The sequence below is a fragment of the Corythoichthys intestinalis genome, chromosome 14, assembly GCF_030265065.1.
Source record: "Corythoichthys intestinalis isolate RoL2023-P3 chromosome 14, ASM3026506v1, whole genome shotgun sequence".
In the NCBI taxonomy this organism is placed as follows: domain Eukaryota; kingdom Metazoa; phylum Chordata; class Actinopteri; order Syngnathiformes; family Syngnathidae; genus Corythoichthys; species Corythoichthys intestinalis.
In genome coordinates this window covers 25,894,856-25,910,859 of record NC_080408.1, presented here as the reverse complement: position 1 = coordinate 25,910,859, position 16,004 = coordinate 25,894,856, and the positions used below count along the sequence as shown (strand labels likewise).

The 16,004-nt window shown below is 38.8% G+C and overlaps 1 protein-coding gene across 1 annotated transcript in view; it reads right to left on the bottom strand.

Moving 5' to 3' along the window:
• zswim5 (zinc finger, SWIM-type containing 5) overlaps positions 1–16,004 on the bottom strand; it is a 68,062-nt gene that overhangs the window by 7,807 nt on the left and 44,251 nt on the right. The window contains exons 3-12 of the mRNA XM_057857207.1: positions 15,571–15,739; positions 11,787–11,935; positions 10,993–11,143; positions 9,987–10,163; positions 9,309–9,485; positions 8,248–8,394; positions 7,985–8,122; positions 4,057–4,208; positions 1,645–1,747; positions 1,387–1,522 (exon numbers count right to left, since the gene is read on the bottom strand). Of these exons, the coding sequence (XP_057713190.1) occupies positions 1,387–1,522; positions 1,645–1,747; positions 4,057–4,208; positions 7,985–8,122; positions 8,248–8,394; positions 9,309–9,485; positions 9,987–10,163; positions 10,993–11,143; positions 11,787–11,935; positions 15,571–15,739 (1,499 nt within the window). The remainder of the gene's footprint in view (positions 1–1,386; positions 1,523–1,644; positions 1,748–4,056; positions 4,209–7,984; positions 8,123–8,247; positions 8,395–9,308; positions 9,486–9,986; positions 10,164–10,992; positions 11,144–11,786; positions 11,936–15,570; positions 15,740–16,004) is intronic.

The window sequence follows — 16,004 nt, the reverse complement described above, 5'->3', positions numbered from 1 at the left end:
ACATAATTGACAGGATTACGAGAATAAAAAAAAAAAAAAAAAAAAAACCCTCAATAGGCATTTCCAAAAGTAAAGAAAATAAATAGGGCTGTCAAACGATTAAAATTTTTAATCGAGTTAATCACAGCTTAAAAATTAATTAATCGTAATTCAAACCATCTCTAAAATATGCCATGTTTTTCTGTAAATTATTGTTGGAATGGAAAGATAAGACACAAAACGGACATAAACATTCAACATACTGTAACCAAGTACTGTATTTGTTTATTATAATAATAAACCCACAAGATGGCATTAACATTATGAACATTCTTTCTGTAAAAGGGATCCACGGATAGAAAGACTTGTAGTTCTTAAAAGATAAATTTGAGTACAAGTTATAGTAATTTTATATTAAAACCCCTCTTAATGTTTTCACTTTAATAAAATTTGCCGTTTTTCCACAGTGTCGTTAACGAAGTAAGGTAGTGATTGAAATGCACAACAAGGTGTCAATGGCGAGTTTTAAATTAATTAGAGATCTAGCCAAGGCAAAGTCTTGATAAGTTTTATGTGTATTTTGCATAGCTATTTTGATTGGGAATGCCAGTTCTCTTTGCATTGAGCGTTTTTCTTTTTGTGTTTTTTTTTTTTGAAAGATAGGAATATTATTTTCGTTGTGGTTTCACTAAATGATACTGTAGCGACTTAATTGTTCCGCCCAAATGCATGATGGGAAGTTGGGCAACCATGACTGTTAGTGGTGGCTGAAAATGGTATAAAGTACGTTCTGCGTTGTGTTAAATTAAGCGTGTTAAGAAAAGATCTTCTGTCATTCTTTCACGCATCATTCACCACAATACTTATATTTGTTGTGAAAGAGTTGCCAAAGCTTATGGCAATAAAAGGCGTGCTCCAATGAACGCCTGTGTCCACTCGCATTTCTCTGCCTTTTCGCTCTCAAAGTGCTAAAACGGCGTCATTGTAAACTGTTTGAGGCAACGCACGAACGGGTCATTCCGTGCATTTGTTAATTGCGTCAAATATTTTAACGTGATTAATTTAAAAAATTAATTTTGGATGTCGATGCCAAAACGTTCTGGTTAGACAAAAAGAGTTAGCACATTTTGTTGCGACCATGTGCACCGTGTTATAATAGAAGTAAAATACTAAAGGTATATGGCGTACAAATTGTTTGACATCACTTGTCGATGTATTTAGTGTATAACATATTTTATATGGTTCATGGGTGCCTAAATACTCTAAGCATATCTAGCTATGCAAGTAATTATGCGTATCACTCAAACTGTGGCGAGCCTTTGTTTTTCTTTTTTAGTTAACATGCAGCGGGTGAACATTTAATAAAACAAAGAAAGACATATAAGTACATCTGGTAAAGAATCTGACCTCATGGCACGGAGAGCCACCTTATATGCCAGGTCTGCATCATGTGGCAGCAGTGCAGAAAAGAGGTACTTGGCAAAAGTGTGCATAGGAACACTCTCCCTGTGGATGACCTCACCGAGACCGCTGAATGGACCAGCTGCGTGTATGAAAGAATTCATCAATTTTATTATTTAAGCATTATTTGTTGCCCTCCCACGGTATTGAAACACATGTGTTTTATTTTTGTGATTTGATCTTTTTTTTTCTGTATAACTATACCTTCTAGTAGTTGTATGGCCTGTTTCTGGAGAGTTTGTACCAGCACGTCATCCAGCTCCAGCTCTTGCAGTTTTGCAACAATTTGCTCTTCATTACGGCACACCTGCGAAGCAAAACATCACACAAGATTAAAGCATTATACATTCCACCACATTCTCTTTCTTTTCTTGCTCAAAACAATAAATGTATTTTCAGTTTTTTTAGTGAAATGCTGCAGTTGCCACGTTTACATGGAGCCAAATATTCCAATTACAATCGGTTTAGATGTTCAAACCGAATAAATGTGTTCCATATAAACACCTCATTCGGAATGAACAGGCCCAAACCGAATGGAATTTCATTCCGATTCACAGGGGTGGAATATTCCTTTTCCCAAACCGATTAGAAGTAAAATCATATCATGTAAACAGGGAAGCGGAATGGTGTCTGGTTGCGTTCTTTCTGCACATGCGCCGTACTGGCGTGGTGACGTCACTTGCAACATGGCTTCCAAGCACAGCGCACCTAATTGGAGTCCGGCGGAAAGATTGTATTTAATTCAAACTTTAAAAGAATTGAATATAATTGCTCGCTTAGACGGGCGTAAAACGAGGAACAGTGAACTATTTAAAAAAGTTCACGAGAGGTTACACGAAGCCGGAATAGACCGGAGCGTTGACCAGATTAGAAACCGGTGAAAAACGCTGACAACCGGCTACTACAAGGCAAAAGAGCAAAACAGCAGAAGCGGATACGACCCCACAAACACAACAAGTGGGTTAAAGTTAAAACAGCAGCACTCTGACGATCGATCTCCATGTTTTGCAACGTGACGCTTTGTTTTGATTAATCTGCGCATGTTAGACGGCAGTTGTCAAATGTCCTTTCGGAATAAAGGCAGACACATGTAAACGCTGGATCGGAATAGATGAAGTGACATGTAAAAAGCTGATCTGAAATTTCCATTCGGAATGATTTGAATCGGTATGAATAAAAGTCAGCATGTAAACGTGGCTACTGTTTAAAAAAACAGGAAAAAGAACATTGCCTATTAGAATTTATTAGCTTGCACCATAGACTTGATAATATATTGAGGGGACAAGGGCCCTGACACTACGCCACACCTTCGGGTAGGGGGCCTGCCCACACCTGGCATCAAGAGGAGTTATTCTCAAACACACCCACGCAGCGATCTAACGCCAGATTTAGGTTGAAAAAGTCCGAAAGCTTTACCGCATACAAACAGGAAGGATTGTCTCAGGAATGATTTGTTCGAGGATTCAAGGTGATAATTATATTTTTCGTACCATGCATGCATTTTGAAACGCTGTGAAAAAAAATCAGTGGGAGAAATTAGCCGCTACAGCATTGGCGTCCTACTTTATGTTCATATCTATAAAGAATTCAGGTAATTAAGCATTTATTCACCAGAATTTTCATTGTAAAAAGCTCTTTGTTGTGATAAGGTGGCGCCACATTGGCAAAAAGACTAGCATCACATTCAATATTTACGTAAAATAAATGCTAACTACCCGTTTTTTTGCTTTCAACCAAGAATCGAGACTGTTTTATGTTCCTATCTATGAAAAAATTCAGGGATTCAAGTATTTTTTCAAAATAATTTTTAACGTAAAAAGCTCTTTGTCGGTGTTTCCATTCGGTCAGCTTTGACCGAGATAGGCCCCCTATGAATAGGCCCCGCGCCCTGTGTCCCATCAATATATTATGAAGTCTATGCTTGCACAATAATAATTATATGGATTCGAAACGTACTTTGCTTGTTAGTTTTACCGAAAGAACATTTCTCAAGCAAGGAAATCAGTGTACATGGTTTCATGTTAAAGCGTAGCCACGATGTGATCGGCTGAAAAAAGATATATGGTTCCCGGAACAATATGGTACAGTTTGATAAACGTCTGGGGATATACGTGTATTTGTGTATAGTCTTGTATTTGCAAAAATGATCTCCCTGGTTAATTATCATGCTGGGCTTCCCGCGCACCTATCAGTTGCTAGCAAGTGATACGTCAGATTGTTGTTATTGTTATTTTTCCCGTGTTCATAAAGTCCTGGACTAAGAGCTAGGCATGCAAAAATAGTGCTTGTTTTTTTCCCGCTTGTTATTGAGATGCTTGCATTGCACCATGATAGTTTAGAAGTCTGTGTGAGCCGGTAATGGCAGCTGTGTTTCTATAGACAGCAGATTCAACTCTCAACGATGCCGCATCACGACAGAGTAGATATGGTTGCGTACATTAGTTCCAGATGGCTTTTGTTAAATTAACTTTAATCCCACGAGTGTAACATAAATGTGTTTGGATGACTTTTTTTTGATAAACCCGACATATTTTTCAGCTGACCCCCCCGAGGTACACTTTAAACATATCAGTAGCACATGAAAGCTTCGATAATCTTAAAATGTGCACATCATACCTTATCCTGCGCATAGAGGCCTTCTGGCATTATCCTTTGTTGGCCCATACCCATTAACGTCACCTCTAAGGCTAGAGTCAAGTACGACTCTCCTCCATCATGACTGCCCCACACTGGCACATGGTGGTAGACTGGACGTCTGGGCTCACCCTCTAATAGATGGGGGGAGGGGAAAAATGTGCTTCATCAGAATATAGAGTTGAAATGTACATCATAGAAATAAAATTTCAGGCATTAGAGTGGTTGACATCAGGAAGTCAGTGATACATATTAATAATCCAACAAAAAGCCATTGTTTTTCTTTCATTAATAAAGCAAAACACATGAAACATATTCCATTATATTCTGCGTCAAAGTTTCTAATGTTACATGACTTTTGTCCGTTTCGCTTAAACCTTAACAGAGCTGAACATGGCAGAGAATATGGCCTGTAACCAAGGGTCCACAGGTTAAACTCACTGACGAAGATAACGATATGATGGCGTGAGCAAATACAAAACAGTCTACCAGGAAAGAATGAAACACCGGGGCACACATAACAAATACAATTGCGGAAAAACAAACAAAGGATTCATAATAGGGCTGCACAGTATATCGTTTTAATATCTCCATCGCGATGTGCACATGCGGAATACACCTATCGCTGGATGTGCAATTATTATTATTTTTTCAAACACTTTTGGATTGCATCATAAAAGCAGAAAGCGTGAAGAGACATGACTTTCTGTGTCCCTTTTACAATAAATACAGCAAATTTGATCATTCACAGATAAACCTCCTTAGGCTGGATTAAACAGTATTATATGAATATAAACATATTTTGCAGTTCTGCAATTTTTGGCACTTTCAGTTCTTAGAAACATGAATAATAAATAATATAAAGTAAATTGAGGCCTTAAATCTATAATGCAACAATAAAAATATTCAAAAACTAAGATAACATTTAATTTATAATTAAGAATATGATAAATTGTTTCAAGAATATAAAATAAAGAAAAAAAATTAAGAATACAAAGATAATTAGGAAAAGTAATCTAATAAAATATTGCAAGCATACAAAAACATTGTGAGTCAATTCAAGTCTTCCCAAACATAGCTATTCAAGTCATCTGGTAAAACTTCTTCTAGTTTTAATATTGCAATATATCGCAAACCCCAAAAAAGTTGCAATGTAAGTTTTTCCAATATCGTTCAGCCCTAATACATTATATGGTGTTGTTTTAATTAATTAAATGAAAAAGACACCCATTGTTTAAAAAGAAAAATACATATGTAGCAATAGTAAACACGAATCTTGACTGACATGTTTTTAATGCAGCATCTATCTATCTATCAAATGCAACAGAAAAGCAATTGACTCAATCCCTATGTGAAATCTTGAAAATCTTGTGTAAATACTTGACCACTCTTTGTAAAAAAAATAAAAATAAAAATAAAAATAATAATAATAATAATAAAAACTCTGAGATTGCTAGGCAATTCCTGGCCACACTGCACATTCTTATTCCGATCAATTACTAGATGTACATACGATGCTTATCAGGTCTGGATAATGGCTGAGCCTTTCCAAAACCTTAAACATCTTCTGGTAAAACAGTTCTTCTGTTGATTTGGATGAATGTCTTGGGCCATTTACAGCATGAATGATGCTGTATATAACTCCCATTAACCCAAAATAAATGATGATATTTTATGTTGAATGGTATTTGGAACAGCACAGATATACCTAATACAGTGGTACCTCTACATACAAAGTTCATTCGGCGAAATGGTCGTATGATGAGCAGGATTTTCCCATAAGAATACATTATAATTCAGTTAATTGGTTCCACTGCCCGAAAACCGACACTAAACCCTTAATACCGTATTTTTCGGACTACAAGTCGCACCTGAGTATAAGTCGCACCAGCCATAAAATGCCCAACGAAGAGAAATAAAACATATACAAGTCGCACCGGAGTATAAGTCACATTTTTGGGGGAAATGTACTTGATAAAATCCAACACATAGAACAGACATGTCATCTTGAAAGGCAATTTAATATAAAAATACAATAAAGAACAACATGCTGAATAACTGTACAGTGTACAGTGCATGAACAATGAAATGCGAATATACTGTCCTCACCAGGACGCTACGGCTCGGTCCTGGCTATTCAGCGGGCTGAACTCCCAAATGACGAGGCTGGACGTCCGTATAATTTGCTGAATCAATTTCGTCCTCGATACCAAACAGGTTCGCATCGACATAAATAAATGATAATGAGGTGCGTTTACAGCAATGACATTATACAAACGGTTAGCATGCGTTCGCTAGTATTAGCGCACTGTTCAAACAACCACACAACTGGCTCTAAGTGTCCCATCGCGGGTGGAAAACACACAACAACAACAGAAAAGATGATACACACAGGTGTTGCCTCTGTAGAGATATTTTACAAGCATAAACAATGAACGTAGGTTCGCAGCAGTGTTTCTCTCTCGCTAACTCGCCCACTCACTCAGCTACGTAGCTGTCGGTCTTCTGGCGTGTGAGCGTTCTTCTTCACGTAAACAAGTACAAGTGCGCCCCCACGTTGGCATGAAAGCGCCACAAACTAAAAGCATGCATTTCAATACAAAAAAGTCAATAATACAATTGAACACACATTGCCAAAGGCAGAACGCGAACGTGGCCATAGCTATTATGTTATTCAGATAACTATCGCATAAAGAACATGCTAACAAGTTTACCAAACCATCAGTGTCACTCCAAAATACCAAAATAACATGTGAAATGATATCATAATATGTTAATAATTTCACACAAAAGTCGCACCCCCAGCCAAACTATGAGAAAAACTGCGACTTATAGTCCAAAAAATACGGTAAATACTGCTGTTACTATTGCAATTGCAAATATCAATTACAAAGAGCAAGACAAATAAATTATGACTAAAAATCTGAATAATAATATAATAATAGCAATAATAATAATAATAATACCTGTAATAATGTAACAAACCAGTTTCTAATGTAGCGAATGTGTTTGCGTGGTGTACCTGAACGCATCATGTGGCTGACTTGAGAGAATGAGCCTTTTTAGTTTCACTTTCTTTACTTGCTGCGGGGGACATAGGCGTGCTGTGTTGCTCAGTTGATGGAATAAATGATTAGAAAAATGATGAAGCTAGCGATGTTATTACAATAATAATTGCCACCTTAACTTATAAAGACTGGTGAACAGAGGAGGACAGTCATAGACCGTCTACGGCTGCTTGTTGAGCGAGCCATATCACGGATGCGCACCCTACGCTCATATTTTTCTATCATATCTATCTTCATGTCAGTGGTAACGGTAAGCATCACCTTTTTTTCACCACCTGCACTAACATTGTTGGAACCCATGTTGATTTCTCTCACAAGAAAATCTGCCATGCGTCTGTCTTGCAGGAAAACAAAGAAACTGTGGTGCTGTCATACATCGTCGTATTTGGAGAGCATGTCGTCGGATGTAGAAACAAATGTTGAGTAACGTCGGATGTCAAAAAGATTGTGTGTCGAAGCGATCGTATATCGAGGTACCACTGTAGAGTACATACATAATTCGCTCCACCTTCATTAAGATCCCAATTACAGCTGGACAAAAAAAAAACACCCTGAAGCATGATATTGCCTTCTACCATGCTTTATTGTAGCTTTAGCATTCCTTTGGTCATGAGGAGTGGCCATGGTACAATTGATGGATTGGGTCATTCACTGACCAAAGGGTAAGCAATTTGAATCCCGGCTGTCCACTGTTAAAGTATTCTTAGCACAGTCTAGTTTAAAAGTACATTAAACCAAAGGTATATTGTGTATATGAATTTTTGGGGGGCCGATGGACTGATGGGGACTGCATATATTTACCGAATAACACTCGCACTTAGTTCGCGTCAATCATTTTGTACCTCCGGTGTCCATAGTGCTGTCGTCATCGACCCGGCATGTTTCAGTGAGTGTAGTAAACAGGCAGCCGATAGGGTCCAGAGGATGTCCCACCCAGCCTTCCAGATTAGTGGTGGTAGTCACGCCCCTCTGGAGAAGCTCTGAGGTAGGGACAAAATCAGAGTAAGCTAGCTTGCTCATGTATTGAGGTTATCCCAAAATATATTGTAACTACAGGCGGTGGTCATCAGTAAGAAAGATGGTGTGTTTGTGTGCAGTTGTGTACCTTTCTTTTGGTGTTTATAGATGTCCATCTCACGCTGCTGCAGTAGCCGGAGTGTGTTGATGATAGCCACGGCTAACCGCAAGGCTTCCCTGGAGTAACCGTGGGAACGCAAGGCATCGACACGAGCACATGCAGTCGGTACGTGGTCTGTGTGATTGAAAAAAGGCAAGGTGAAAACAAATGTACACATTATTTTGGTTATAGATATCCTTACAAAATAAACTGGAAGACAGGCATGACAAAACACACTTTGCTGCTAATAGCTGACTTGTAACGTCCAATCCGTAAGATGTTCATTGCATAACCTCCTCTGAGTGGCATTGTAGTTATTCTGTATGTATTGTCCAGTATGTATGCGAGTTTATTTATCATAGCGTATACAGTATGTTGTTATGCATACGAAAAATAACAAAGATTCCTCTTTAACGGGTTGATTATTAGGGGTTTAAATCACCAATTTCATCACGATATGAATTATTATTATTATTTGGATAATGATCCAACATTTTCTGATATTAGTTTCCCACGATTCAATTTCACTTTGATTCAAGAGCTTTAAATAGATACAATATATGTACACACTTAACAAACTCAATTACATTTTAGCATTCGTTTCACCAGATTCCGATCCTTTGAAAAATAACCTAACCAGCCCGATTTCAGATTAAACTAAAAACCTGATCATTTTTTACACGATTCCGATCCCCTGAAAAATGTCCTACTCGGCCCGATTTCTGATCGGACCAGGGACATCCATCGTATTTTTTTTTTTTTTTTAACTGTTGCTGAGGCATTTCAGATATTTGAATGAAACAAATTATTTTCAACAAAACTGCTTATCTAAAAGATGATGATGCATCTTTGCACTATATTGATAATATGCCTGACTTTTGCTAATAATTGAAGGCTGGTTAAACATTGATCGACAACACAGGTTTGCACAAAGAATGCAGTCATTTCAATTTATTTAATGATGCCATTATGTTAAACCCGCTTAACATGTAGATTGATTGACATTTATCACTAACTGTGTAGAGGTGTGTGTGCGAGTGGGTATGTACCCAGCCAGAGCGGCAGGCCCTGTGGATTAAACAGCAGACTCTCCTCATCTCTCTGGTATGATGGAGACATGTAGTAATCACTGCTGATGATCCTCTGGAGGTGGCTGCCTTGCCAGTGGAGGTTGCAAGCCTCAACAGCTCGGCTGAATACTGTCCTCCTTGGCCTGGACAGAGAGTCTGACAAACACAACACACACTCAACACCAGGGATACTGTGAGTAGAAATGTAAAATAGCAGTGTTGGAATAAGTACCAATGAAAGTGGCAAGACAGTTTAAAAATAATTTTGCTCAAAATGCTGTTAAACAAACTTGTTTTAGTTCACAGACACCTCCTTATGCATTTTATTTTTACTTTTTTTTGGGTGTTGTGTTGCTTTCCTTTGAGTTTCTGGATTGTAAATTGAAACATCACTGAAAGCGTTTTTATGTGCAGTTTTTGAACATGACTCGACTATCAGCAAACAGTCGAGGTACCGTGAGGGCGCAAGTTTGTCTCTATATTGTTTGATAGTCAAAACATTAAAAAAGTACATGCTGAAAAGACAACCCTGGAACCTCTTTGTGCCTCGGAGATTCTATATTCATACTCTGACTGTATTATTTCTCTGATAGTATCACACCCATGACACGTAAAGCGCTTGATGAACTGTTCATTGTATGTGCATTGTATACTGACCCTGGGCAAGGTTACTCTGCGGCAGAGCGTTGGTAATGTTTGGGAGCTCGCTACCATAGTTGCCATCTTCCAGCGGGCACACATCCATGTCGCTCCATTTCTTCAGCTGCTTGAGCCAACTGTTCTTCTCCTCACTCTTACAGTGGGGGTTTAACACGACACACACCCACAATGCACCTAGGACAATAAGGTCAAGAATTCGTTGAAGAGGCTTTGAGGGATTCAAATATTGCACATGTAAATTGGAAAATATTTTTGGGTTTTAAATACAATTATCAGAGTTTGTAAAACACATGGTTTTCAGTAAGAAAAATCTCGTGAAATCTGTTCCTAGGAAATTGATGCTCTTGAAGCTCACGTATTAATTCAAGTTGATGCTTAAATATTTACACCTTGTGAGCAATACCCACACTTTATCTACTCAGAAAAAAATTACACACAAACTGGCAGGTCATTTGTATTTCATTGTCTGCCATTGCCCTGCCGGATGTCCGTGCATTCTGACAGGGAGAGGCAAGCAGCGAATGATCGCTAGCAGCCCTCCCAGTCAAAAAGGATTTGGACGTAGCACCATCAATGGTACTGAAACCTGAGCATTCACAGTCACTCCTCCCAGTTTAAAAAGGAAATCGATGTAATTCATTGTCAATGGAATGGAATGAGTTAATATTTACAAGGCAGGTTATATTGAAACCTGGTTGTGCTTTTTTGTATTAGATTATTCATTGTCATCATTGACAAACAGCCAAAAAAGGCAGTTGGGTATTATTCCTGTTTGAGTTGTGTGTCCTGATCACACCGACTCACCCAGGAAGTGTTCTCATTGACCTCCTAAATGCTCACATCGATTGAACAGAAGCTGAGCAGCTTTATTGATTTGAAGCCTTCAATGTTCACTCTGGGCGATGAGTGAGTGGAAAGACACTGACAGGTAAAGTGTAGAGAAAAACTACTTGAAACTACATTTTAATGAGGTATAGGGTGAAATGTGCATGTCTGTACTAACCCAGCTCATCCCAAAGTTGCCTGCATTTGTCTGTCATGCCAGTGCCTTGCTGTCTCCATAGCGACAGACGAGGGTCTGCCATAAACTGTTCCGTTATGAGAGTCAGCATTCGGGCACCATTTGAGTCGCGCATTCTTAACATCTCACGCACCTACAAAGACCGAAAAATGTTTAGTAAATGGCAGTATTCACATTCGGTTTATCTCATGTTTGGGATGCTTAAATGAGAGGAAACTGCAGTTATCTTAATTTCCGTCACATATTATCAAACCAAACAAATGCATCTGGAAAAAAATAAAATACAATAAAAATCACCATTAGGCCATGCTTTGGCATTTATTCATTCAAGAGCAGGGTGTATGGATTATTCTTATCTTAAATAATGAATTGCTTATCAAAGGATTTAATCATTTTAAGAAAAAATAAGGCTTGGCAGTGTTTTAGTTTCCAGTCACATATACAAATGGAGAAATAAAAGCTTTAAAATTAAATGCAAAAAAACCTCACATAGAAAGATGTTTATTTTTTGGTCATTTTTCTTGGTGAAGAACGAGCAAAAGGGTGTCTTTCTTTAATCTCGTATATAGGCTGAGGATTTTTAAGCTGTATTTAACCGCACTAAAGAGTTTTTCTTGTGGCCTGTCCGTAAGATTTTACTTTGTGCTATCAAGTAAATACAAATTGTTTTCATTACAACAACAACAACAAAAACTACCATTGGGCATGTTCCAGCAACTGAACAGGAAACGTTATTACAAGGAATAGTAAAATAAATGCAACAGAGCCAAATTCACCTTAGCAAACATGGAGTTGAGCTGCTTCCCAGAGCCATAGTATCCTCCCTGGGAAAGAAACTGCTTCACTTGTTCCCTAACTTGATCTTCATCCAGATGCCAGCAGTTGTCATCATCAATGCTCGCACCGGCGGTTGGATCAGGAGCACCTGAAGGAAATACACCGTTAAATAGTAGGTCATGTGCGACATGTTGACATGACACATGGTGACAAAAAAGAAACAAAAACTGAAAATAAGTGACAAATTAGCTATACTGAAGACTGGGACATCCCTTCTATCAATTGTGTCATGTTCTCTGCACTCAAACATTTTGCTTAACAGAATAATACCATGGGAAGTTGTTTTCAAAACAGGTTCCCTAGAAAAACATCACACTTCCTGTGCTCATCCATGATTTGCCTGACTCTGCAAAACAGACCAAACAAAATGTGGAATTCCGTATTTATTTTTGGGTCTGTAGCAGGAAGTATGCCATACTACCTTGCTTTTTTTCCCCCAAAATTCTTCTGTTCTCTATATATGTGTGTTACTAGATTTAGGAGGGAATAAGAGGAGGTTGCTTTGATCAAGCAAAAGATGAGGAACTAAAACCACACTGTTTCAATCTGGGTGCAGGAAACACAAACCATCAAACGGCAACATTCCTCAATCAAAGCCATGTTGATGGATCAACAACCTCAATAACCTGATCTCTTGTCAAACACAGACAGGAAGCATGACGTGGGTTTGCTGAACTGGAGAAATGTCAACAGTAAAGGCCTATCTATCTTTTAACCTACTCTACCGAAAGCAGCGAGAAGTTAGCCGTGTGGAAACCCATTCAATGTTTATGCGGGAGCAGGCGTTCCCAGCGGCATTGAACATTCCTGGCCATGCTGGACAGTGCAACAAAGGGTGAGCGAATTCAAATGTATATGTCTGCGACTTGCACGGCACGTGAAATGTAGTGTGTCCTCATAGGTGTGTCTTACAACATGTAAAACGGGGCGTGGTTGGGGTTATGGCGGGGGCGGTGGTTTTGAGATGTGGGCGGGGACAAGTCTTGCAGCACAGGCGTGATTGAGGTTAGTGTTACATACAGGGTTAGCGACAGACCACGCGACACCCCCATCTTGCATACTACAGAAAGATGCAATGGCGCACCGCACGCATGCTATTTTTAGACCGTGACGTTGCATCGTGAAGCGGAAGTAAAGCAGAAGTGGGACATTATAGCCCCGCCCTCGCATAGAAACCATGTTGATGCTGCTACTTTTTCCGGTAAACTTTCAAAACGAACATGCCGATCACACATTGCTTTTTTTGGAACTTGTAGAAACGACTCTAGTCATTACGACGTATGAAGGATGTTTTCTTCATAGAGGATCCTTCAAAGAGGTATGCCATTTTGATATTTCTTATTTTTTAGTGTGGCGCTGTGCCGTGCTGCATCTGTCTGACAATGGATGACCTGAAAAGAATTAAAAGGGTATCTGACAACCACTGTTACCTTTTCTGTTGGGGGAAAAAAAAAAACTTTAGTTAGGGGGAAGTGTAAATAAATTATAGAATTAAAAATAGTGTTCGTTGGCTGTCAGTGAGTAGCATTTGCGATTGCTACACAAAACAATATAAATTACCCCCAAGAATGGTCAGAGAGGTAGGACAACCAGAGGATATAATATATAAGAATGACAGGGCTGGTGGTAAAGAGGAGCTTGTTGAAACAGGAGAATGTCATTGTCAGTCACGTAAGAAAAAGGTGTCGATAAAAAAGCTACGGCTATGCTAAGGTCGGCTCGTTTTTTTCGTCTTTTTCAGCCCTCAACACTCAAGCCATCTCTTTAACTGAACATTTTTCTGTTCTTCAACATCTTTGCAAGTAAATTTGGCACCAGGAACATCATTTTCGGAGAGAATTGGTAGGTTTAGTTCTGTAAACGTCTCCTTTGTACACAATTTCCATTCATTTCCTATTAGGGACAAACGGTGGCATGTCCTCCCCTAGCAACAGTAGCTAACGTCATGAATATTAATGTGCGGAAGTGACGTGTTGCTTGGGGTACACCATTGAATTCACTCATGTTCCAATAGATTATATAGCGGGACCTCTACTTACGAACGTCTCTCCATGCAGAATTGCAGGCCTCGACTGGGAAATGTTGCCTCTTGTTACGAAAGACATTTCAGGATACGAAAGGCAAAAATACAGTATGGGCTGCTACTCGCAGCTCCCAGAGTTTCCTGACTGTCACATAATTTATAGCTGTTCTGCCACTGGCTATTGCCTAGCATCTTCCTGGCATCCAATTGGCTAAGCGGAATCTCTACTGTATGTGTATGTGTATATCCCAGCGTCCTCTTCAATTGCCCCTCGTGTTCCGACAGCTTTACATGAGTGTATTAATTTTTATTCTTAAATCTATTCTTTGTATTTTACATTATGCATAACTCTCAACTTTTGACTTGTATAAAGCATAAAAATACACCAAAACAAGTTTTGATTCATTTTTATGCTTTATAGAAGATGTCTGAATTTTGGGGGGCTTGGAACTCATAAGGGCATTCACATGGAAAAGGCGTCTCTACTTACGGAATTTTCAGCTTTATGAAACTAATTTCAAAACCAATTCATTTCGTTTTAATTTCACTTGGGAGCAGATTAGCCTATTTATTCTCATTTCATATTTTAAGGGTAGGTGATAGATGCAATTTAGGGGCATGAGGGCAAAAAAAGTTTACACTCAGTGGACTGTTTGTTTAAAAGCCATTGAAACATATCTAAATAGGTTGTCATGCTTAAGTAATTCATTAAGGTCACTCAATGCAGCTGGTAATCTCTCGTCTCTACAATTCCTGTGCTTCTGCTGAAAATGATGAAAACTTTAGCTGTACCTGAATTGCTGCGTGACACCTACTGAGATTGCAGCAAATCTGAGAATATCCAGATGTGCAGTCTACAAAGTTAAAAAGAAGCTGAAAGATACTGGAACAGCCTCACGAAAACCTGGGTCTGGAAGTGCCGACCTGTGCGGACCAAAAAGTTGATTGACAAGGTGATATGTGGCCACCCCAGAGTCCAGATCTCAATCCCCTGGATTATAGCACATGGGCAACTGTGGAGGACAGTGCCTGTAAGAAGCCACAAACTTCTGTGGCAGCCTTGGAGAGGTCCATTGGGAGAAGATGACAGCATCCTACATAAAGAAGACCTGCCAAGCGTTCCGCAGGCGCCTGGAGGCTGTTGTGACACTTAAGGATGGACACATTGAAAAATAGAGTGTACTGTACATGTTCTTTACAATAATGTATAATTTGTGATTAAATTCTAATTCTGAGATGAATAAACATGGCATTTAAGTTGTATTATGGCAGTGTAAACTTTTTTTTGGGTCACCCTGTACAAAGAAGAAAGAAAGAAGTCTGCTCTATCAAAGTGTTGCTCTAGTTACACCACAGTATTGGTGCTCAAATAGATACTGTACATATAAATAGATACGAGTATGAAAGCGTATTAGGAAGGGACAGAAGTAAATAAGTTTTCCTTCTTCCCAATCCATTTCAAATATGCCTAAACTTTATGTCAGGATGTATTAATCGTTTTGCAAAATTTATTCATATTTAATCTGTTTGCAGCCCATTCGACAGTGTAACACAATTTTTGAAAGAATGCCTTTATAAATAAGAATGGCAAGTACTTGTGAAATGTCAAACACATTTGAGATGAACGATTAGATTTGAAAGAAATTGATGTGTGCAAAGGAAATAAAGTATTCATGAAATGACTATACAAAATGCCGCACCGTGAACCTGGTTGATCTCAGAATTAGATGAGAGGATCTCGTCGGCCAGTTTCTGAGCTGTGGGCAGGACCTCAGTGTGGTGTGCTGTAATCAGGTACTGGACCAGCTTCTGCAGTTGATCTCTGTTCATTTGGAACAATGTCTCCGAGATGGGCAACCGAAGTTTCACCTGCCAACATTTAGACAATCACCACAGGACACCATTATATACAAATATGTACCTAAACTTTGAAAAAAAAAAAAAAAAAGTGCCATGGTCCATTGTTTTACATTTATGTAGCAATTCTTCAAAATACATTATGCAGACTTGAAGAGTAAAGGAATACAGATAATGGCCTTGCTGTATGTAATCAAGAGACAAAACATTTAATTTTCACTAAACATACAGTGGGGAAAAACATAATTACAGTTATTGTTTGACCACCTGGACAACT